Source organism: Amphiprion ocellaris, chromosome 19, assembly GCF_022539595.1.
Source record: "Amphiprion ocellaris isolate individual 3 ecotype Okinawa chromosome 19, ASM2253959v1, whole genome shotgun sequence".
Taxonomy (NCBI): domain Eukaryota; kingdom Metazoa; phylum Chordata; class Actinopteri; family Pomacentridae; genus Amphiprion; species Amphiprion ocellaris.
This window is the reverse complement of record NC_072784.1, coordinates 32,821,942-32,844,778: the sequence shown is the minus strand read 5'-3', so window position 1 is coordinate 32,844,778 and position 22,837 is coordinate 32,821,942. Positions and strand designations below refer to the sequence as shown.

The window sequence follows — 22,837 nt, the reverse complement described above, 5'->3', positions numbered from 1 at the left end:
GTTAGGAGGAGGTCTGGGTTAGGAGGAGGTCTGGGTTAGGAGGAGGTCTGGGAGGTCTGGGTTAGGAGGAGGTCTGGATTAGGAGGAGGTCTGGGTTACGAGGAGGTCTGGGTTGGGAGGACATCTCAGGAGGTCTCAGGATTAATAATTTAGTTAAATAATAATGAATAGAAGTTTCTGAGTTAATTTATCTTTGAACACTGAACTCTCTGCTGTTGAAGATCTTTGGATCATTGAGTCTTCAGAGCAGAAGATGTTCTACTGAAAAACACCCACATCTTCTCCATGTTTAAATGGAATTACTGAACCAACAAAGCTTTTAATAGATGTTTCTGCTGGAGAGGCTTCTGTTGCATTGGGTCCCTGATGTTTAGTTTGTGTCATTCAGTATTATAATCAACAGAGGAAACTCAGCTTAGAGTTTGTTTGCTGAGATCTTAAACACTCACCAGGAACATTAGCATGATTTGATCTGCTGCATTTGACCACAGCGTGTAGAACATGCAGTATAAAGTGTATTCCTGCTGCTGGTGTCTAGATGGACAGTAAATGATCTTTGCTCAGCTGAAGTTCTGCAGGTCAAACATCTGTAGCCGTTATCCAGAAACTCTGTCCTCCGTTAGTGTGGTGAAAGAGTTCTGGAACTCTTCCTCTTTGTTCATATCCTTCCTGTTGCTGCAGCGTTCTTCTCTATTAACAGCTGCTTCTGATTGTGAGGAAACACATAGACAGGGTTCTTCAGTGGCGCTGTTGATTGAACTCTTGGTTTTTCCTGATTGTTCTGTTTGAATCCAGGGATGGATCCACGGTGTTCGTGCCGGTTCCTTCTCCTGTCAGGGGAACCACATCAAAGCCAGCTCCAAGCTGGTGGCCTTCAATGCTGATCAGGCTGGTAAGAAGTGGTTCAGCAGCAACATTAGCTTTATCGTATAGTATAATACACTATAGTATAGTATAGTATAGTATAGTATAGTATAGTATAGTATAGTATAGTATAGTATAGTATAGTATAGTATAGTATAATACACTATATTATAGTATAGTATAGTATAGTATAGTATAGTATAGTATAGTATAGTATAGTATAGTATAGTATAGTATGGTATGGCATGGCATGGCATGGCATAGCATAGCATAGCATAGCATAGTATAGTATAGTATAATATAGTATAATATAGTATAGCATGGCATGGCATGGCATAGTATGGTATGGTATGGTATGGTATGGCATGGCATGGCATGGCATGGCATGGCATGGCATGGCATGGCATGGCATGGCATGGCATGGCATGGCATGGCATAGCATAGCATAGCATAGCATAGCATAGCATAGCATAGCATAGCATAGCATAGTATAGTGGGACATTTAAGGTCTCTATCTGCTGTGTTGTGTCCGTCTACAGGTGGAGGAATGCTGGGCGTGTCTTCAGTCAGACCAGGTCCAGACGGCCAGTGGACGGTCACCCAGATCTCCTGTCATTCTGGTAGAACTTCTCCATCCTTCTTTCAGATGAACTCCTCATGTGAGGAATGCAGCTGGTCTGGTTTCTAACCTCTGTTGTTTTTCAGATGTGGTGACTGATCTGGACTTTTCTCCTTTTGATGAGAGTCTTCTGGCCACCTGCTCTGGAGATGAAACGGTCAGCTATTTACTGTCCTGATCTTCCTCCTGATCTTCGTCCTGATCTTCCTCCTTCTTTCCTTGTCTTCTTTTCATCTGGCTTTGTCTTCTTGCTGTGTACATAAGTTCACTTTCCCTCCTTCCAGACGTTGTTGTTCCTGGCAGGTCTGAGCGTGTTATTTAAACCTTCAGGTGCTTTCACCTCCTGGAATGTGCTGAGTGTCGGTCTGCATCTTCACACTCAGCAGCTCGGTTTACCTCATTAAACACATCTGCTCTTATCTGAGGCCAGCGTCTTGTTTTACCACCTCGGCTGTGCTGAGTGAGTTAAATAGCAGTGAAATAAGACTCCAGAGATGAATCTATTATCTTCTTATCCTGACATCAGACAGAAATCTAACCCTGATCACAAACCCAAACTGTTCTGTGTGGTGTCAGACTTTAGAGGCTTTCATCAGCTGAGGTTGAGTTAAAATGAGTTTGGTCATGAACGACCACGACTCCAGCTGAGCTCTTTATTCTCTTCTTTTCTTTTCTGTTCTGATCATGAACTTTCATGTAATGTATGAAGACTGCTGCCTGCGCAGAGGAGAAGGTGTGATGACTTTTAGCTGTCTGGTTCTTTGGTGTCGTCTCTCTAATTCTTTAATTCTCAAATTTTTTGACTTAGTTTTAACCCTCAATCTATAATCTCTGCCTAATTCCTTTATTTGATCTGAGTGCTAATCCAGCTAATTATTAATTTAATTTATTATCATTTTTACCATTTATTTTAACTGACTGCTCTGACTAGTCTCCTATATCTTGTCTGATTCTCTGTGTTTCACGTTTTAACTGTAAAGCTCTTTGTGAACGCTGTTCTTAAGGCTGCTATAGACATTAGTATAGTATAGTATAGTATAGTATAGTATAGTATAGTATAGTATAGTATAGTATAGTATAGTATAGTATAGTATAGTATAGTATAGTATACGATACAATACTATAGTATAGTATAGTATAGTATAGTATAGTATAGTATAGTATAGTATAGTATAGTATAGTATAGTATATTATAGTGTAGTATAGCGTAGCGTAGCGTAGCGTAGCATAGCATAGTATATAGTGTATAGTATAGCATAGCATAGCATAGCATAGCATAGCATAGCATAGCATAGCATAGCATAGCATAGCATAGCATAGCGTAGCGTAGCATAGCATAGTGTAGTATAGTATAGTTTGATGATGAAGAGATGAAGAGAAGCTGGTGTTTGTGTGTCTGCAGGTGAAGCTGTGGCATCTGAATGATCCGGAGCAGCAGCAGCCCAGTGGTCCGGAGCTGACTCTTCATCCGGGCCTCGGCCGCCTGGAGCTGCTGCTCTTCCACCCGACCTCCTCCGGCCTGCTGGCCCTCAGCAGCTCCAGGTCTCCTCTGATCTGGGACACCAGCCGGCAGGAGGCGCCGCTGGCAGGTAGCTGATCGATCATCCAGCTCAAGTGTTTGTTGCACATCACGTCTCCTCACATGTAACATTCAGTCTGTGTCGGTAGTCTGGGTTCTGTGTGGGTAGTCTGGGTTCTGGGATCTGTTTCTGTAACGTTGCTGTATTTGGAGGGTTCCTGGTGGAGACTGTCTGACTCACACTGCCTACGTTTTGCAGCCCTGTGGCTCTGTCTAAGTGCTGGAGCAGCAGAGGTAAAGTCTGGTTTGCAGTCCTGGTCCCAGTCTCCTGGACTGGTCTCAGGATCTACCCCTGTCCTCTGGCCCCCCCCATCAGCACCGCTCCCTGTCATGACATCCTACTGCTCTGCTCACTGCCATCATCTGTAGCTCACTGAGGAACACGATGTGAATGAAAGCGTGTGTCTGGGTTCTTCTGATCACTTGTAACTGTCTGAACACCTTCATGTGTCTCAACCTGAACATCTCCAGCTGCTCACTGATGGCACTGCTCCTAACATCTGGCTCGCCTGGAGGACCTCTACCCATCCTGAATCCTTCAGTCTGTCACTGCTGTGTTTTCTGAGCTTCTTTCATGGCTTCATCTGCTTCTTCCTCCAGAGTGGCATGTTTTGTCCTCTGTTCTTCTGTTTGTTGTGTTTCCATGTGTCCTGTTTCTTTAACCTTCATGTTCCTGTTCATCATGAACACCGAGTTCTTCTCTGAGTGATGGTTTCTTTCTGCAGCTCTGGAGCAACACGGTGACCTGGTCCAGAGTCTGAGCTGGAAACACGACGGCTCGCTGCTGGCTTCCTCCTGCAAGGTGACCAACACTCTACATACATGTTACTCTATGACTCCTGACTACATACATGTTACTGTATAACACCACGCTACATACATGTTACTGTATGACTCCATACTACATACATGTTGTTGTATGACTCAATGCTACAAACATATTACTGTGACTCCATACTATATACATGTTACTGTATGACTCCACACTACATACATGTTACTGTATGACTCCATGTTACATACATGTTACTGTATGACTCCTCACTACATACATGTTATTGTATGACTCCATACTATATACATGTTACTGTATGACTCCATACTATATACATGTTACTGTATGACTCCATGTCACATACATGTTACTGTATGACTCCTCACTACATACATGTTACTGTATGACTCCTCACTACATACATGTTACTGTATGACTCCATACTATATACATGTTACTGTATGACTCCATGTTACATACATGTTACTGTATGACTCCTCACTACATACATGTGACTGTATGACTCCATACTACATACATGTTACTGTATGACTCCACACTATATACATGTTACTGTATGACTCCATGTTACATACATGTTACTGTATGACTCCTCACTACATACATGTTACTGTATGACTCCATACTACATACATGTTACTCTATGACTCCACACTACATACATGTTACTATATGACTCCATACTACATACATGTTACTCTATGACTCCACACTACATACATGTTACTATATGACTCCATACTACATACATGTTACTGTATGACTCCATGTTACATACATGTTACTGTATGACTCCTCACTACATACATGTTACTGTATGACTCCATACTACATACATGTTACTCTATGACTCCACACTACATACATGTTACTATATGACTCCATACTACATACATGTTACTGTATGACTCCCGACTACATACATGTTACTCTATGACTCCACACTACATACATGTTACTATATGACTCCATACTACATACATGTTACTGTATGACTCCCGACTACATACATGTTACTGTATGACTTAACGCTACATACATGTGCAGCTCCAGGGTCTTGTCTGGTGGCTGTAGCTTCAGGTTTCGACCACTAGGTGCAGCCAGCGTCTCACATTCAGGCCCCGGGCTTCATGTTGGACTCGTCTGGGTTAATTTAAAGTGTCAGCAGGAAGGAGGTGGATCAGGTTCCAGTCTGGGTCAGGAGCTTCACAGAGAGGAACGTCGTTAGATTAAAGCACTAATAGTCAGTTTAATGAGTCATCAGATGTGATATGAGGTCAGAATGATCCAGGTCTATATATGGAGGACACTGACCTGACGTGACCTCTGACCTTCTGTGAACCCAACTTCTATCTGGTAGAACTTTCATTCTGCTCACCCTCTGCTGTCTGCAGAGGAGAACCAGGAGGAACCTGGTTTCACTTCTCACAGAGTGTTTCCATCAGAGTTAATGTTGCAGAGGTCTGAGGAGCAGTTTAAGGAGCTGAGGTGGAACTATTCATGAATATATCTGGTTGGTAGAAGGTTCCAGAACATTTCCATCAGTGGAGGTTCATATATCTGGTTGGTAGAAGGTTCCAGAACGTCTCCATCAGTGGAGGTTCATATATCTAGTTGGTAGAAGGTTCCAGAACGTCTCCATCAGTGGAGGTTCCTACAGTTTGACTCTCAGAGAGAACTTCATGTTTTTTGAAGCAGCTTGACTGACGTGAAAATGAGGTCTGATGAGTTCCTTCAGACTAAATAACCTCCGACTGAACGTCACTCTGGACCTCAGCAGGACTGTTTGTCTTTGGTCTGAGGAGGAACTAATGCGGTGGAACATCTCAGGATCACGCTTACCCTAATATAGAACGTTATTAATTATAGAATATTACAGAATAATTAAGAATAATCACCAGTTAACCTGACAGGATGATCACAGTATAGAGTATTATTGATTATTATAGAATAATACATAATAATCACAGTATAGAATATTATTGATTATTATAGAATAATACATAATAATCACAGTATAGAATATTATTGATTATTATAGAATAATACGTAATAATCACAGTATAGAATATTATTGATTAGTGTACAGAGTGTCTAAAGTCTGAACAGGAAGTCTCATTAACTCCACAGATTAAATACAGCTTTTATATTTAGTATATATTTGATTAATTATCAAATATTTATAAAATTCAATATAATAAAAATTATATATGAATAAAATGTTAAAAATTTAATTTCTTGAAAATGTGTATTTTTGCTGATGAGTTCAGACTTTAGAGACACACTGTAGAAAAACAAACACAATCAATAATCAGTAATCAATAATCAGTCATCAATAATCAGTAATCAATAATCAGTCATCAATAATCAGTAATCAATAACACGCACAATCAATAATCAGTAATCAATAATCAGTCATCAATAATCAGTAATCAATAACACGCACAATCAATAATCAGTAATCAATAATCAATAATCAGTAATCAGTAATCAATGATAATCAGCAGAGTTACCGACTCTGCGTGTGTGTGTGTGTGTGTGTGTGTGTGTGTGTGTGTGTGTGTGTGTGTGTGATGTTAGTATGGGTGTGTGTGTGTGTGTGTGTGTGTGTGTGTGTGTGTGTGTGTGTGTGTGTGTGTGTGTGTGTGTGTGTGTGTGTGTGTGTGTGTGTGTGTGTGCGTGTGCGTGTGTGTGTGCATGGTGAATGTGTGTGTTGGGTTATTCTATCATGTGATTTTAAGGGCAAGGACCTGAAATTAGAGCAGCTTAAACAGTTAATTTTAGAGCTGTAATGATTAGTCAATTGATATACTGGGGTTATATTGGGGGTGTATTGGGGTATATTGGGGTATGTTGGGGTATATTAGGAGTATCTTGGGGGGTATATTGGGGGTATAATAGGGAAGTATTGGGGGGTATATTGGGGATACATTAGGGACATATTGGGGGTATATTAGGGTTATATTGAGGAGTATATTTGGGGGTATATTGGGGGGTATATTGGTGGTATATTTGGGGGTATATTGGGTTGAGGAGTATATTGGGGGTATATTGGGGGGTATATTGGTGGTATATTTGGGGGTATATTAGGGTTATATTGAGGAGTATATTTGGGGGTATATTGGGGGGTATATTGGTGGTATATTTGGAGGTATATTGGGGGTAATGGGTGACTCGGCTGCTGGTACCAGTCACAGCCGGATCCCATTAGGCTCCATTTCCTGCTAATCATGCAGGGGCCTCTCTGATTGGCTGCCTGGGGGCAGACGAGGTCGTGGAGAGGTCACTGATGAATGAACCTTCTGAAGCTTCTTTATTTCACTCTTTATTAATTCTTTCTCCAGTTTGAGAGAACTTTAGATGCTGATTTCAGACCACAGCTTCCTCTCAGGATTAAACTTCAGGTTCTAGGTTTGGTTTGAGGCTGCTGGCTTTAGAGTCGGTGACTCTGTCATATATTCTGATGTCTAAAAAGTCCAACAAATCTTCTTCTTACTTTCAGGACAAGATGCTGAGAGTGTTTGACCCCAGAGCCCAGCTGACACCTGTCCAGGTGAGTCACTGAAACTCCTCCATGTCTACAAACTCAGCCGTGAATTTACCAACAGCCTTATTTTCTTAGACGGACTTTATTAATCCCTGGAGGGAAATTCAGTGTTAGAGCAGCTGGATGTTCAGTAATAAGACAACACAGGATATTAGGGTAAAAATGAAGGTAAAATAAAGACATAGAAAAAACCACAAGAATATGCAGGAGTGATACAGAATGTGGGGCGCCCAGATAGCGACCCATGTGGGTTTGATTCCAGCTCAAGGCTCTTTACTGCATGTCTTGCCTCTATTCTTCTTCCTGCTTTCCTGTCTGCATCTCAACTGAGCCAATCAAATAAAACTGAAAAAAGGCCAAAAAATAATAACCTTAAGAATGATAGAGGATGTGGAAATGACATCAGTAGGTTCAGATGAGTTTACAGATGTAATGAATGACGTTTAGGATGTAAAGTCTGAACCATAGAGCTCCCTGGAAACGGATTTAAAACTCTGAGCCTCAGCGTTACTCTGCAGACACACAATGACAGAAAACAACGTTCCAGAGTTTATAGTTTATATGGAACAGAGGAATAAACGGCATGGATTCATTCTTCTAGTGTTAGTTAATAAGAACATGATATAATTAGGAAGGAGGTCAGTCCATGAACATGTTGGAGTTCCCTGGATTCATGCTGACGCTGAACCAATCGAATGTTGGATGGATGGGAAGCTTTCAGCCAATAGGACGGCTCAGTCACCAGGAAGTGGATGGCAGCGAGTCATGAGACGCTGCAGAACAAATATTCAGACATTCCCAGAGTGGAACGTTACCGTGGCCTCATGGATGACAGGAATTCCACAAACACTACGAGTCACAGCATACTAGAGACGAGTCACAGCAGAGTAGAGACGAGTCACAGCAGACTAGAGACAAGTCACAGCAGACTAGAGATGAATCACCACAGAATAGAGGCGAGTCACAGCAGAGTAGAGACGAGTCACAGCAGAATAGAGACAAGTCACAGCAGACTAGAGATGAATCACCACAGAATAGAGACGAGTCACAGCAGAATAGAGACAAGTCACAGCAGACTAGAGATGAATCACCACAGAATAGAGGCGAGTCACAGCAGAGTAGAGATGAGTCACAGCAGACTAGAGATGAGTCACAGCAGAGTAGAGATGAGTCACAGCAGAGTAGAGATGAGTCACAGCAGAGTAGAGGCGAGTCACAGCAGAGTAGAGACGAGTCACAGCAGACTAGAGACGAGTCACAGCAGAGTAGAGACAAAATCCTAAAAACAGTACGATGAAGATCTGAGGGGAAAACCTTCAGACATCACCTCCAACAGCTGATGTTTCCTGATATTCTTCATCAGGACTCCTGCTGGCTGCTCTGCTGTAAACCATCAGAATTATCCAGGTTCTGTTGGTTTGAAGCTTCTGGTTGAACAAACGTTAGTTAACGCTTCACCATCTAAGTTCTGATTGGTCGGTTAGTGGCAGGAAGTGGCTTCACTCAGTCAGACACAGACTTTATTATTATTATTATTATTATTATTATTATTATTATTATTATTATTATTATTATTATTATTATTATTATTATTATTATTATTATTATTATTATTATTATTATTATTATTATTATTATTATTATATTTACTGGACTGCTTCCTGTTCCTCAGATATTTATTCTACAGTTTAGCAGGAAACTGTGGCGTCATTCAGAGGGTGAAGGTCTGTTTCTGTGATAGCTTAGCCCAACAAACACCGACACGATCAGTTTCATCAACCTTCCACGTTGCTGCTGATTGCTCTGTGTTTGCAGACATTAAATTTCATTTCAAAGACTCATGTTTTACCTGCGCTGTGTGTTTCCAACGCTGTTATCAGTGTTAGTCTGCTGGTTGTATGGAACTCACATCATTCCTGATTTCATGATTAAATAATGAATCAACAGGACAGTCTTTGATCGGCTGTCGATGTCTTTAGCTGCTTTAAAGTTGGATTGTTGGAATTTTCTGCATTGCAGGTTTCCTGATTCTCAACAGGCGATAAACTCCCTTAAAAATGCTTTTCCATGTCGTAGCGTGTTTAGAGAATGACATGAAATAATTCAGATGGAACAGAAGTTGCTCATAAATCAGTCAGAGAGTCTCTGGTTTGGACTGGACCGAGTCGTCTGTCAGTCTACCAGCCTGGTGGTTTCTGCTGCTGGAGAGTTGACATTTCATTGGCGTTTTCAGCTCATTAGATCGACGACAGTGGAGCGATCCATGTCCTGAAGGAAGATTTAAACCCAGGAATTCTTTTTAGGGTTCCTCTTACTGATCAGCCTCGACTTCTTCATGGTTTCTTGTTAAATTTCTGGTGTCTACATTTTCCTCACTGCAGCTGAGAGGTTTGAACAGAGATGTGAGAGTATCAGGATAGAAGCTTCAGTGTGTGGTGTTGAGCTTTGTTTTTAGGTTTGCATCAGCTTTCCTTCACATCCAGGTTTCTTTTTGTCTTTTAGATTAGATCATCCTCACTGTCGTTACACATGTACAGGTAACAAAATGCAGTTAGATGTCGAACTAGAAGGGCACAAAGCAGCAAGCGCAAGATTTAGAAAATGCACAGAGCGATATGGGTGAATGAGATTTAATATGTTATAACTATGAAATGGTTTGCTGTAGACATAATGCACAGAATATTGAGAAGTTATGAACATATTTACAGACTGTAATATACAACTGGAGGTGCAATGAACATCCTAATGCCGATAGACACAGTATAGAGATATATATGAATGATATAGACATGATATGCAGATTAATGGGATTCTATAAATATACTGGACGGGTCCAATGAACATGCTATACTAATAGACATCAGATATAGATATAAGGATATCTATGAATGATGTAGATATAATATGCAGATTATGGACAGATTATACTAGAAGATAGCAGCTTAAAGTTGATTTGAACGTTCTTTATTCTCTTTCCAGTTATTTTCACACAAAGAATTCAGGCCAATAAGAAGACTAATAACCACTGATTTAAAAATGATCTGTAGAGTAGAAACTCTTTCTCATGGACTCTTTATCCTCCTGATAACCGCTGAGCTCTTCTGTCTCCTTGATTCACCTGGTTAATCCTCCAGACTCGCTGCCCTACAGAGACCAGGATGTGATCCACTCAGAGCTTCACCTCAAACCAGAGATCAGAGTTATCAGATGGCTGCTGCTGCCTTTTTACTTTCAATGAAGGAAAAATGACTCTATTCTGACTAAGCAGACCAGTTGTCTCTATGTTGGTCTGTGATCTAAATCTGAGAGAATCCTCAGAACTGGTGCTGGCGTTGCTGGCATGAGCTGCTGCTCTGTCGGTGTCACTCCTCCTGATGTATCAGTAAACTTTCCTCTCAACCTAAATCTTCTGAGTCTCCAGTGTGTCCTCCTCATCCTCTCTTGACATCGCGGAACGTCCACAACACCTTCCTGTCCTGTGTCAGTTTTTGTCGGATATTGGAGGTCCTCTGATCTGGATCAGCTCTCAGATCAGCCGACGTTCTACTGAACTCACTGAAACCTGATGAGGGCCGAGATCTGGTGACCCACAAACACAGTCAGACATAAGCTAACACAACACTCCACATCGTACGAGTGCTCTGACGGTTAGTTTATTCCTGACATGTTTCTTCACGGTTTGATCCGTTTATTGTTGTAGAAGGGATGTGATGCAGGGAGGCCAGCAGAGGAAGCAAAGACGGCAGAGAAACGTCCAAAATATCTGACTGGAAGCTCTCTGGGAGGTCTGATAGGCTTCAGTCCTCACCAGAAGATACAGTAGAACCTTCTCCTGGAGATATCCTTCTCTAGAAGAACTTTCAGCTGTCGTTTCTCCTGGTGAGGAGAAGCCACAGCAGAAAGTTCTTCTAGAGAGGGATATCTCCAGAAAGCTGAGGAGGATTAAAGCATGAATTGTGTGAAACGTCTAGAAGCTGAAGGCCCCGACGCCTGCTGTTAAATGTAATATGTGCTTCTAAATGTTTTAATCCAGTGGTGAGTCAGTCCCATTATTAGTTACTAGAAACCAGGTCGTCTTTCACTGATTAATTCTCTGATTCTACCGGGTCGTTTTGTGTACTTGGTCACGTCTGCCTGTAGTGTTTCCAGTTTGCCGGCGGTGGATAAACATCATGTGACAGAATAATGATCTGGATCTGAATTCTTCCCACAGATTAGGTTGAACTCACATGATTTGGTTAAAATATCTGGTTTCCTGGATACGAACTCTAACTGAAGACTCTCAACGGTTTCTGCTGTCATTGTGTTCTAGTCCAGATGTGGTGGTTCATGTCTGCTCTGGTCTTTATCTGCTGGGAATGTTCTAGTTCTGGCTGAGTGGGAGGGTTTGGACGGTTCTGGTACTTAGGAAGGAAAAACAGCTCAGACGGCAAATTAAAATAATATAAAATCATTGGATCGTCCATCCTGACTTGGATTAGAGGGTTATGGTGTCCACTGGTGTCCACTGGTGTCCACTGGTGTGCTGGTGTTCTGGTTCCACAGGGAGCGTCCCTGTGACGGTGGGCCGTCTCGTCCCTGTGGGGGTGGGCCGTCTCGTCCCTGTGGGGGTGGGCCGTCTCGTCCCTGTGGAGGTGGGCCGTCTCGTCCCTGTGGGGGTGGGCCGTCTCGTCCCTGTGGAGGTGGGCTGTCTCGTCCCTGTGACGGTGGGCTATCTCGTCCTTGTGGAGGTGGGCCGTCTCGTCCCTGTGACGGTGGGCCGTCTCGTCCCTGTGGGGGTGGGCCGTCTCGTCCCTGTGGGGGTGGGCTGTCTCGTCCCTGTGACGGTGGGCCGTCTCGTCCCTGTGGAGGTGGGCCGTCTCGTCCCTGTGGAGGTGTGCCGTCTCGTCCCTGTGGGGGTGGGCCGTCTCGTCCCTGTGGAGGTGTGCCGTCTCGTCCCTGTGACGGTGGGCCGTCTCGTCCCTGTGGGGGTGGGCCGTCTCGTCCCTGTGGGGGTGGGCCGTCTCGTCCCTGTGACGGTGGGCCGTCTCGTCCCTGTGGGGGTGGGCCGTCTCGTCCCTGTGGGGGTGGGCCGTCTCGTCCCTGTGACGGTGGGCCGTCTCGTCCCTGTGGAGGTGGGCCGTCTCGTCCCTGTGGAGGTGTGCCGTCTCGTCCCTGTGGGGGTGGGCCGTCTCGTCCCTGTGGAGGTGTGCCGTCTCGTCCCTGTGGGGGTGGGCCGTCTCGTCCCTGTGGAGGTGTGCCGTCTCGTCCCTGTGGGGGTGGGCCGTCTCGGCCGTCTCGTCCCTGTGGGGGTGTGCCGTCTCGGCCGTCTCGTCCCTGTGGGCGTGGGCCGTCTCGTCCCTGTGGAGGTGTGCCGTCTCGTCCCTGTGGGCGTGGGCCATCTCGTCCCTGTGGGGGTGGGGCGTCTCGTCCTTGTGGAGGTGGGCCGTCTCGTCCCTGTGGGGGTGGGCCGTCTCGTCCCTGTGACTGTGGGCCGTCTCGTCCTTGTGGAGGTGTGCCGTCTCGTCCCTGTGGGGGTGGGCCGTCTCGTCCCTGTGGAGGTGTGCCGTCTCGTCCCTGTGGGGGTGGGCCGTCTCGGCCGTCTCGTCCCTGTGGGGGTGTGCCGTCTCGGCCGTCTCGTCCCTGTGGGGGTGGGGCGTCTCGTCCTTGTGGAGGTGGGCCGTCTCGTCCCTGTGGGGGTGGGGCGTCTCGTCCTTGTGGAGGTGGGCCGTCTCGTCCCTGTGGGGGTGGGCCGTCTCGTCCCTGTGACTGTGGGCCGTCTCGTCCTTGTGGAGGTGTGCCGTCTCGTCCCTGTGGGGGTGGGCCGTCTCGTCCCTGTGGAGGTGTGCCGTCTCGTCCCTGTGGGGGTGGGCCGTCTCGGCCGTCTCGTCCCTGTGGGGGTGTGCCGTCTCGGCCGTCTCGTCCCTGTGGGGGTGGGCCGTCTCGTCCCTGTGGGGGTGGGGCGTCTCGTCCTTGTGGAGGTGGGCCGTCTCGTCCCTGTGGGGGCGGGGCGTCTCGTCCCTGTGGGGGTGGGGCGTCTCGTCCTTGTGGAGGTGGGCCGTCTCGTCCCTGTGGGGGTGGGCCGTCTCGTCCCTGTGACGGTGGGCCGTCTCGTCCCTGTGGAGGTGGGCCGTCTCGTCCCTGTGGAGGTGTGCCGTCTCGTCCCTGTGGGGGTGGGCCGTCTCGTCCCTGTGGAGGTGTGCCGTCTCGTCCCTGTGACGGTGGGCCGTCTCGTCCCTGTGGGGGTGGGCCGTCTCGTCCCTGTGGGGGTGGGCCGTCTCGTCCCTGTGACGGTGGGCCGCCTCGTCCCTGTGGGGGTGGGCCGTCTCGTCCCTGTGGGGGTGTGCCGTCTCGTCCCTGTGGGGGTGGGCCGTCTCGTCCCTGTGACGGTGGGCCGTCTCGTCCCTGTGGGGGTGGGCCGTCTCGTCCCTGTGGGGGTGGGCCGTCTCGTCCCTGTGACGGTGGGCCGTCTCGTCCCTGTGGAGGTCGGCCGTCTCGTCCCTGTGGAGGTGTGCCGTCTCGTCCCTGTGGGGGTGGGCCGTCTCGTCCCTGTGACGGTGGGCTGTCTCGTCCCTGTGGGAGTGGGCCGTCTCGTCCCTGTGGAGGTGTGCCGTCTCGTCCCTGTGGGGGTGGGCCGTCTCGGCCGTCTCGTCCCTGTGGGGGTGTGCCGTCTCGGCCGTCTCGTCCCTGTGGGCGTGGGCCGTCTCGTCCCTGTGGAGGTGTGCCGTCTCATCCCTGTGGGGGTGGGCCGTCTCGGCCGTCTCGTCCCTGTGGGGGTGTGCCGTCTCGGCCGTCTCGTCCCTGTGGGCGTGGGCCGTCTCGTCCCTGTGGGGGTGGGGCGTCTCGTCCTTGTGGAGGTGGGCCGTCTCGTCCCTGTGGGGGTGGGCCGTCTCGTCCCTGTGACTGTGGGCCGTCTCGTCCTTGTGGAGGTGTGCCGTCTCGTCCCTGTGGGGGTGGGCCGTCTCGTCCCTGTGGAGGTGTGCCGTCTCGTCCCTGTGGGGGTGGGCCGTCTCGGCCGTCTCGTCCCTGTGGGGGTGTGCCGTCTCGGCCGTCTCGTCCCTGTGGGGGTGGGCCGTCTCGTCCCTGTGGGGGTGGGGCGTCTCGTCCTTGTGGAGGTGGGCCGTCTCGTCCCTGTGGGGGTGGGGCGTCTCGTCCTTGTGGAGGTGGGCCGTCTCGTCCCTGTGGGGGTGGGGCGTCTCGTCCTTGTGGAGGTGGGCCGTCTCGTCCCTGTGGGGGTGGTGCGTCTCGTCCTTGTGGAGGTGGGCCGTCTCGTCCCTGTGGGGGTGGGCCGTCTCGTCCCTGTGACTGTGGGCCGTCTCGTCCTTGTGGAGGTGGGCCGTCTCGTCCTTGTGGGGGTGGGCCGTCTCGTCCTTGTGGAGGTGGGCCGTCTCGTCCCTGTGGTGGCGCTGAGCTGGTGCTCCTCTAGCCAGGTGGGGTAAATTTAGCGGTAATTACAGCCTTGTTGCTGCTGTATTTATGGGGAATAAGGCTGCTCGGGGTAATTGAGGTCCTGGACGGACTGATCTGTAATCAGTGTGTGTGTTGGTGCACAGTGACCGACGCTGGCTTTAGGAAGCTGATCCAGATGAAGGAAGAGGCTTCTGTCTTCTGGAGGTTCAGATCTTCTTCTGTTTCAGCTGAACTTCTCTTCTTCCAGATGTGAATGAATCTGTTTCTCCTCCAACAGTCAGAAATAGATTCACGTTAACCCTCGTGTTGTCCTGTGGGTCAAAGTGACCCGTTTTAAAGTTTGATAATGTGGGGAAAAAAATATATTTTCACAGTGAAACTTCTGATGTCCACATTTTCAACATTTTTGGGAAATTTTTGAACATTTTTTGGTGGAAAAAAGAAATGCTAAAAATGCTTCTTAAGAATATTCACATAAAAATCAGGTTTTAGTGTAGTAGTTAGACTTTGAGCAGTAAAGTGGTGAATCATGGAGCACTGAACTCCAGCTGCTCTTTCTCGTCTATTCCTGGAGCTTCCGTCACGTCCTCCTGCCTCCAGATGACTTCCTTCTTCCCGGACACTTGCCTCTGAGGCTCCAGTGTCTGTCCTGTTGGACTGCTTCTTCTGTTCCAGGCCTTTATTTGCTGAGTGTGCGGTTCTGATGAGTGTGCGGCTGAACTGAACCATGTGTGTTTTAAATTACAGAGCTGAAAATACCCCTCATAGTTCTGGGCCGGCACTGGCCGTGGAGCTGTCGATCTGTGGTCGCTGGAGGAGGAGGGAGGCAGGAAAAGGGAATAGTTCACTGGACTTGGGGGCCACATTCCTGTTTTTCAGCCCAAGCTTCTGCTGCTCGGGGTGAAATTAGAGAGGACCAGGGGTTGGAAGGGTTTGGACTGGGCAGGGAGACGCTGGTGGTTTCATCTCCTCCATTCTGCTGTAAATGACTCAGACTGAACTCCTGGAAGGTGTTCTTCTTGTGTTCCCCATTACACCAGTAATCAGCTGCATTCGTCTCCTTATCTGTGAGTTTGAATCCTGTAATTGGAAAAGTGTGTCGGTGCTCAGGTTTCTCCTCATGCAGAATAAACATCAGAGCTGTGGACTCTGGCAGCAGCACAATGCAGCTCTTTGAATCTGAGTCGTGATGTGGACCTCAGCGAGAAACATCCACTCTTGAAGGTTCAGCTTCAGTTTTCTGACTTGGACTCTTTTCTATTCACTTGTTTAATGTGAAGAAATGAACTCTAAAGTACGTTTTCTTTGTCCAGGTGTGAGTCTTGTAGCTTCCAGCATTGTCTGATCATAGCTGCTGTTTGTTTGTGGAATTCTAGTTCCTGCTTCTTGTCATCAGTCTCCATTCATTGAGTTTCTGGAGCTTTTGACAGAGTCTCATGGTCTTCATCAGCAGCTTCTTGTCCACACCGACTGAAATGTTCTGAATCTGATCCTCATCTAGCTGATAAAACACCTGAAGTCCATTAATCAGCTGCTCTGGTTTTAATGCAAGTTTTACACATTTCTGCTTCATTTTCTTAAGTTCTGTGAAACAGTCCTGACCTTTTAATAAAAATAATATTCTAAAGAGTCTTTAAGGACCTTGAAAAGTGCTCAGTCAATAAATGTATTATTTAATATCATAATAATGTAATTCTCTATGAAAAACTGGACTCCTGCTGTTAAATCATGTTTTACTTTTACATCATCTTAAATATAAGATTGATATTTAATTGTTTAATTCCCCTTTAAGACAAATATTTATTTAAACTTCTGTATTTTAATCGATCCCTAAAAAAATATTTTCTTTTGTTAATTTTCTAATAAATAAACAATATTTTTCATTACACTGTAAAATGATTTTTTATTACCATTTTTAAAAATCCACAAATAGCCTGAAATTACTCATAAATCTAACGTAGCCATAAATCATCATCTTCACTGGCTGATAAATTAGTCTAATCAAGGAAGAAATGTCCCAAAATCATAGTACAACATAACCTAATAATCAAAATAATAATATAGATAAATAAAGGAATAGATTTTTTTAATTTTTCAAAGTTTATTTTGAACTTTTCAAAATAAAAAGAAAACAACAACAAAAGACAGTAAGTGGCCCATAAAGGAGCAGGAAGAAGAAGTCTAAACTCATCTTATCCCACCTGTTCTTCTTATATAAATGATTATAAATCTGTTCTTCCTGCTTCTTCAGAATATCACCATTTATAAACAACATTATTAATAACAAGAATCAGAATAATGAACATGATTTATAATAAATATACACCACTATGTCCATCTACATTTATACAAAAAGACCCAACAACAGAAAGAAAAGACCCGACTATTAACACACACGAATAAATAAAGAAAATAAATCAATAAATAAATGAATGATTAATATCAGTAACCTGTCACACCCCCACTGTGAAAACATTCTCTTTATGTTTAGTTTTAAACAGTTTCATGTTTGTGCTGATCTCAGAGCTTTGGATGACAGATGTGTTATTATTTCTGTCAGTTGTTCAATTCCTTCCTCAGAAATGCTCAGCATTCAGCTCCACCAACAAACAGGAAAAAAACTGATTCAGAGTCTGGAGGTCTGATAGCAGCGTGGTGAAATATAAAGACTTTAAAGATCAGCAGATGATTCCAGGAACGTGTCGCTGAATTACTCACATTCCAGAATTCACCCAAACACCAGAAACACTACAGAAATGCTCCAGAAACGTTCCAGAAACGCTCCAGAAACGCTGCTGTGTTCAGAAAGTATTCTTCAGAGCTGATCTGGAACCAGAGCGTTTGTGGGGAGAGAAGCTGTTAAAAGTGATTTAATGGCTGGTCTTTCCATTAAACTCACATTTCACTGCTAAGTATGAGTTAGACATCAGTTCCTCCTCCTGAATGTGAACAGAAATATTCACTACATCTTCACCTTTTACTGACATTTCCAGACTCAGATGGATTTTAACGTTCTGCTGCTGGTTGAACTCTCAGGTCTGGAATCAGGAGTTAAACTAGTTCATTACTGGGACTTCCTAACAACAGCTCCACCTTTTTATTCCACTCCATTAGAAAGCATTTATCCATCCAGTGTGCTTTTTATTTTTATTTCTTTATTTGGACAGTACATATTAATGAACCAACAATCATAAAGTTTACACAAAGTTTCAGTAAATTAGCCAGATTTAGCACAAGGTTAATTTCCATCTTTGTCCCAAACATAAAGAAAAACACACAGACGGATAAAATAGTATAAAAAAAACAAAGACAAAGCTGGTGAATGATCCTGGCTGGGTTAAACCTCTCTACAGGGCTGTTATTTTAGTAAAGCCTGTTTTTAAAGTGCTGATAGTTCATCAGTCTGAGAGGTGGAGTTTCTCTGATAGCTGCAGGTAGAGTATATAAACCAGCCTCAGATCATTTCTGATGTTTCCTCGTCTTCGGGTTTGTGTTTTGGTGAACTCTGCCGTCCTCTGGATGAGTCTCCATCGGGGTTCAGGACCTCCAGATATCCAGATTATAACTCGGCCCAGATGTTTTCCTCTCAGCGCTACCGGCTGCCAGTCCTCTTTAGTTTCAGGGAATCTGGAAAAACTGAAGTGACGGTTTCCTAATGAGGACAGAAGAGCTCAGATGAACCAGCAGCATGAAGGTCCAGTTTTCTGCTCCTTCAGTTCCTGGTTGTACCGACTTACAGTAGCTGTTTAGTGCTGAGCTAAGCGCTAACGCTGGCTGGGTTTGGTCTGACGTCTAGTTGAAACTCCAGCAGGCTGAAAGCGGCATGATCTCTGGGAGGTGAAGGAGTTTATCTGTTTGCTGCTTTAACTGATGACCGGTTTGTTTTGTGGCTGTTTGCTCGGGGGGTCGAGAAGGAAACGGAGAGCTGATGCCAGCTGGCAGCATCGCAGCTCTTTGCTCACATGTTTCTGCTGCCGAGGCCTCGTTAGCGTTTGGCTTCTCTGGGACTCTTATTTTCCAAGTAATTAAAGCCTCCGCTCACATGTGGGTCACACCTGGGGCAGAATGGACCAAGATTCACTCTTTCTCCTGAGAATGAAGACCATCTTCTTCAGCTGCCAGCGTCTGAATCCATGTTTTCTTTTATTTAACAAACAAAAAAGAGGAAAATAGAGCAAAGAAGACAGATTCAGCAATGAAATGATTGTTTGTTACGTGATGAATGAGGCTGGTCCACTTGGGAATCACTGGTTGGGGAAGTTTCAGTCATTATTTTAAATGGGATTGAAGTCTCCTGACTGATTTAATCTGAGAAATTAATCATTTTACTGACATCAGCAGAGCTTCAGAATCTCCCATGCGAATTCTCCTCCTCTTTATCTCTGCTTCAGTTATCAGGAACTGCTTGGTGCTGCAGATTCATTTAATTTAAAACAGAAAACTGCATCTGAGTGGTTTAACTTTGGCAAGCATCTGCAGAGAGGAGGAGTGTTTTCTAGGAGCCCCTCCAGCTTGAACAGCTCAGTGAGGTGTCGGCTGGTCGTTGATCTTCTCTGACTGTCTTCTAATAAATGGCTGCTCACTGTGTTTCTCTTTACTGTGGTTTAAGCAGCTGGAGGCAGCAGGTGCTGTTTGTGTGTGAAGTGGATTCAGGATTCAGGGTTTTGTTAGTCTGAGTGTTTGCAGTGGAGGGGGGCTAAACATCTACACTACCGTTCAAAAAACATTTACAAATGTCCTTAGTTTTGAAAGAAGAGCAGTTTTTTTTCAATGAAGATAACATTAAATGAATGATAAATCCAGTGTAAACACTGTTAATGTGGTAAATGACTATTGTAGCTGGAAACAGCTGATTTTTAATGGAATATCTCCATAGAGGTACAGAGGAACATTTCCAGCAACCATCACTCCTGTGTTCTAATGCTACATTGTGTTAGCTAATGGTGTTGAAAGGCTCATTGATGATTAGAAAACCCTTGTGCAGTTATATTAGCACATGGATAAAAGTGGGAGTTTTCATAGAAAACATGGAATTGTCTGGATGACCCCAGACTGTTGAACAGTGATGTAGATATAGATTCTTGGCAAAGTTCAGGCTGCCAGCCTGAACTTTGCCAAGAATCTCCAGTCTACTATCCTGAACTTTACCAAGAATCTAAAGTCTACTGGAGTTTCCTAATTCAACTCATCTTGAAGGGCACAAGAAAAACCTCCAAAGGTTCTTGAGGTGTTTCAGTTGAAGCCAAACTGTCCTATAAACATGTAGGAGGTCACCAGACTCAGCAGGATTCATCTCTAAGTGGCATTCAGCAGTAATTCATCCTGTTGTTGAGATATTTCCACCAAACCTGGGGCTGACCAGCCGACTAATTCGTCTATACAGTGAGCCAGAACGGCTAAAACACCTCATCTACTGCAGATTAAATGCACCTTGTGGCCCCTCAGGCTTTCCCTTTGGTGCTGTGTTCTACATTGTGTTAGCTAAACATTCCATCAGACTTTAACGTTTAGCTGAATGGAGATCAGATGATTACCTGATGAGGTCTCCATCCATGTGTGGAGCAGTCGGAGCTAGGGTTAGGGTTATTTTCACCAGCTAACTGAGAAGTCAGTATGGGGATCAGAGGAAAACCTCCTGCTTCAGTTTACTGTTTTCTATGATCCATGAAGACGTGAAGTAATAACTGTCCTGATTGGTTTGAATCAGCTCCTGCTCTCTGGTTTGGTCTGCAAACAATCATACAGTCATTTAACCAGGTTTCTGTCTGTGTGTTGAATAGATTTTTTTTCTCTGCTGTGTTCTGGTTTAATGTAACATCTTAGTCCTTATATTGTGAAAAATAAACATGGTGATCACATAATTAGAGATAGTCTAGAACTAGTTTCATGGATCTTATCCAGGTAGTTTTCTCCAGACTGGATCCTTCTGGGGGATCTACTCTCAGATGGACATCTTTGGATAAAAGCTTCTGATAAATGAAACTGTAAAATTAAGAATTAAGCAAATGAACCTATGAGGGGGTTCTTGTTTTTGATTTAATAAACCCTGAAGGTAATGAAGTGGTTGGAAGTGTTTGGATCAGCAGCTGGTTTCTTGTGGTTCTGGTTTTAAACTGCTGCAGAATACAGAGTTTAAAGGTTGAAAACATCCTGTAGAGTCTTAAAGATGAACTGTACCTCACCGGTTGGAGAACAGACTCAGGTGTTCTTACCTGGAGTCTGTTTTTCTCCTCAGCATTCTGACATTAAAAGTTCTAATAGTGTTGAACATCGGGGGTGAAATCTGGATCACACGTCTGATGAACTCCACTTCCTCCAACAAAAGCCACCTCAGGTCATCTTTTACTAATTGAGCTTCTTAAGACATCAGTATCTGCTGTAATTTGTGGTTTCATGCAGAACTAAATAGAAGTTCTCCTGTGAAGGCGGAGTTAGAAGGTCGGTCAGAGCTGTGGATTCTCTGGAGAGCAGCAGGAGGCTGAGATGTTTGACCAGGACATTAATCAAGCTGTCACTTCGCTGCACCGTGATCCTCGTAAAGGTTAAACTAACGTCTAGAGTGTCGGGTCAGAACCGGAGCTGTGGACTTGAAGTGTAGAAATATATGAGCTTCAGCACATTCTTCACCTGGATCATCTCCCTGTCCTCCAGCCAACACCTGCTGCTGCTTCATAATCACATCAATCAGGAACGATTCTGAATCCAACCCTGATTGCAGCAAACAAATAGTAGAAGACAGAACCAGGATGAAGGACTCAGTGATTCTTAATGACTTTAACTCAACATGCGTCACACAGATGTGAGTCCGATTCAATCCACTGCTTGTACACTAATGTGAGGAGGAGCTTTGAAGATGTGAAGCTGTTCAGATGTGGTTTAGGGAGGAGTAGAAGCAGCCAGCAGAAATGACAGCAGGATCTCCAGAGTTGGAGCTCCTGTCTTCATTGGACTCCTCCTCCAGAGAATCATGTCTTTGTTTCAGGCCAGCAGATTCTCATCAGCCCGGGTGTTTGGAGTTCTGCTGCCGTCAGCTGCATCGTTGCTTCCTCTGTCATTAGTGCCCATCCTGCCCCACAGATCTGCTGCCTTTAAAGGACCAAGCCACTAAGTGCATCTCTAGAATATTCACTGCTGGAACCTCGACCACAGGAACCCTCAAAAACCCCGGAGATCTCCAAACATGCCCTTTAAATCTCTCGGCTGCCTGCTGCTTCTCTTGGACCGAAGCACAGATTCGGGGAATTCATGGGTCCCGTTAATCACGTTGTTCCAGGAACCGACCGTGGAGCTCTGATCCAGGATCTGTGACCTCGGCTGGTGCTGGTGGAGGATCCAGAGTGACCACAGCCCACCGGTGGGTTCTGGTGTGGTTCCAATTAGCTCTGTGGCTCAGTGATCACATCTTCCTCCCACTTCAGAGATCCTTCTCACTTAGAACGGCTCCTAAACTGTTCGAGTGGCATCAGCAAGTCTGGCTTTAAAACATGACGGTTCACTTTAAGAAACATTCTCTGATCCATGAATGCTAACGTTGAACACCAGAACAGAGTATTTACTCACAATAATTCCATTTTCACGCCACTGGCTTGAATACAGCTGCTTCTGAGCAGACATGTTCAGGCAGAAGACTGCTCCCTGTCTGCAGTTATTTAGAATAAAATAAAATCTGTTAGAAGATAGAAACTCTGTTAAAGCAGGTTAACCATTAATGTCAGGGTTGGATCTGCAGCTCCTCATGCCCTGAAACGTCCCTGAGAAAGACTCTGAATCCAGAGTTAAACACAGCGTGGCTGCTCTGAATGAGGAACATAAAGTCCTATAGCTATATATTATATTACTACTATATAAAATTTATATAACTATGTACTATATTACTATGATATAATATAGAATATATATAGCTATATACTACATTACTACTATATAATACAGGATGGATGGATGATGGATGGATGGATGGATGATGATGGATGGATGGATGATGGATGGATGAATGATGGATGGATGGATGATGATGGATGGATGATGGATGGATGGATGGAT

The 22,837-nt window shown here is 45.1% G+C and overlaps 1 protein-coding gene across 2 annotated transcripts in view; it reads left to right on the top strand.

Annotated features, from left to right (window-relative positions):
• Window positions 1–22,837, top strand: part of LOC111586678 (mitochondrial import inner membrane translocase subunit TIM16-like) — a 118,114-nt gene that overhangs the window by 784 nt on the left and 94,493 nt on the right. For both annotated transcript variants that reach the window (XM_055005330.1, XM_055005328.1), the window contains exons 2-7: window positions 796–892; window positions 1,404–1,484; window positions 1,570–1,640; window positions 2,886–3,072; window positions 3,788–3,864; window positions 7,361–7,411. In XM_055005330.1, coding sequence (XP_054861305.1) covers window positions 796–892; window positions 1,404–1,484; window positions 1,570–1,640; window positions 2,886–3,072; window positions 3,788–3,864; window positions 7,361–7,411 — 564 coding nt within the window. The remainder of the gene's footprint in view (window positions 1–795; window positions 893–1,403; window positions 1,485–1,569; window positions 1,641–2,885; window positions 3,073–3,787; window positions 3,865–7,360; window positions 7,412–22,837) is intronic.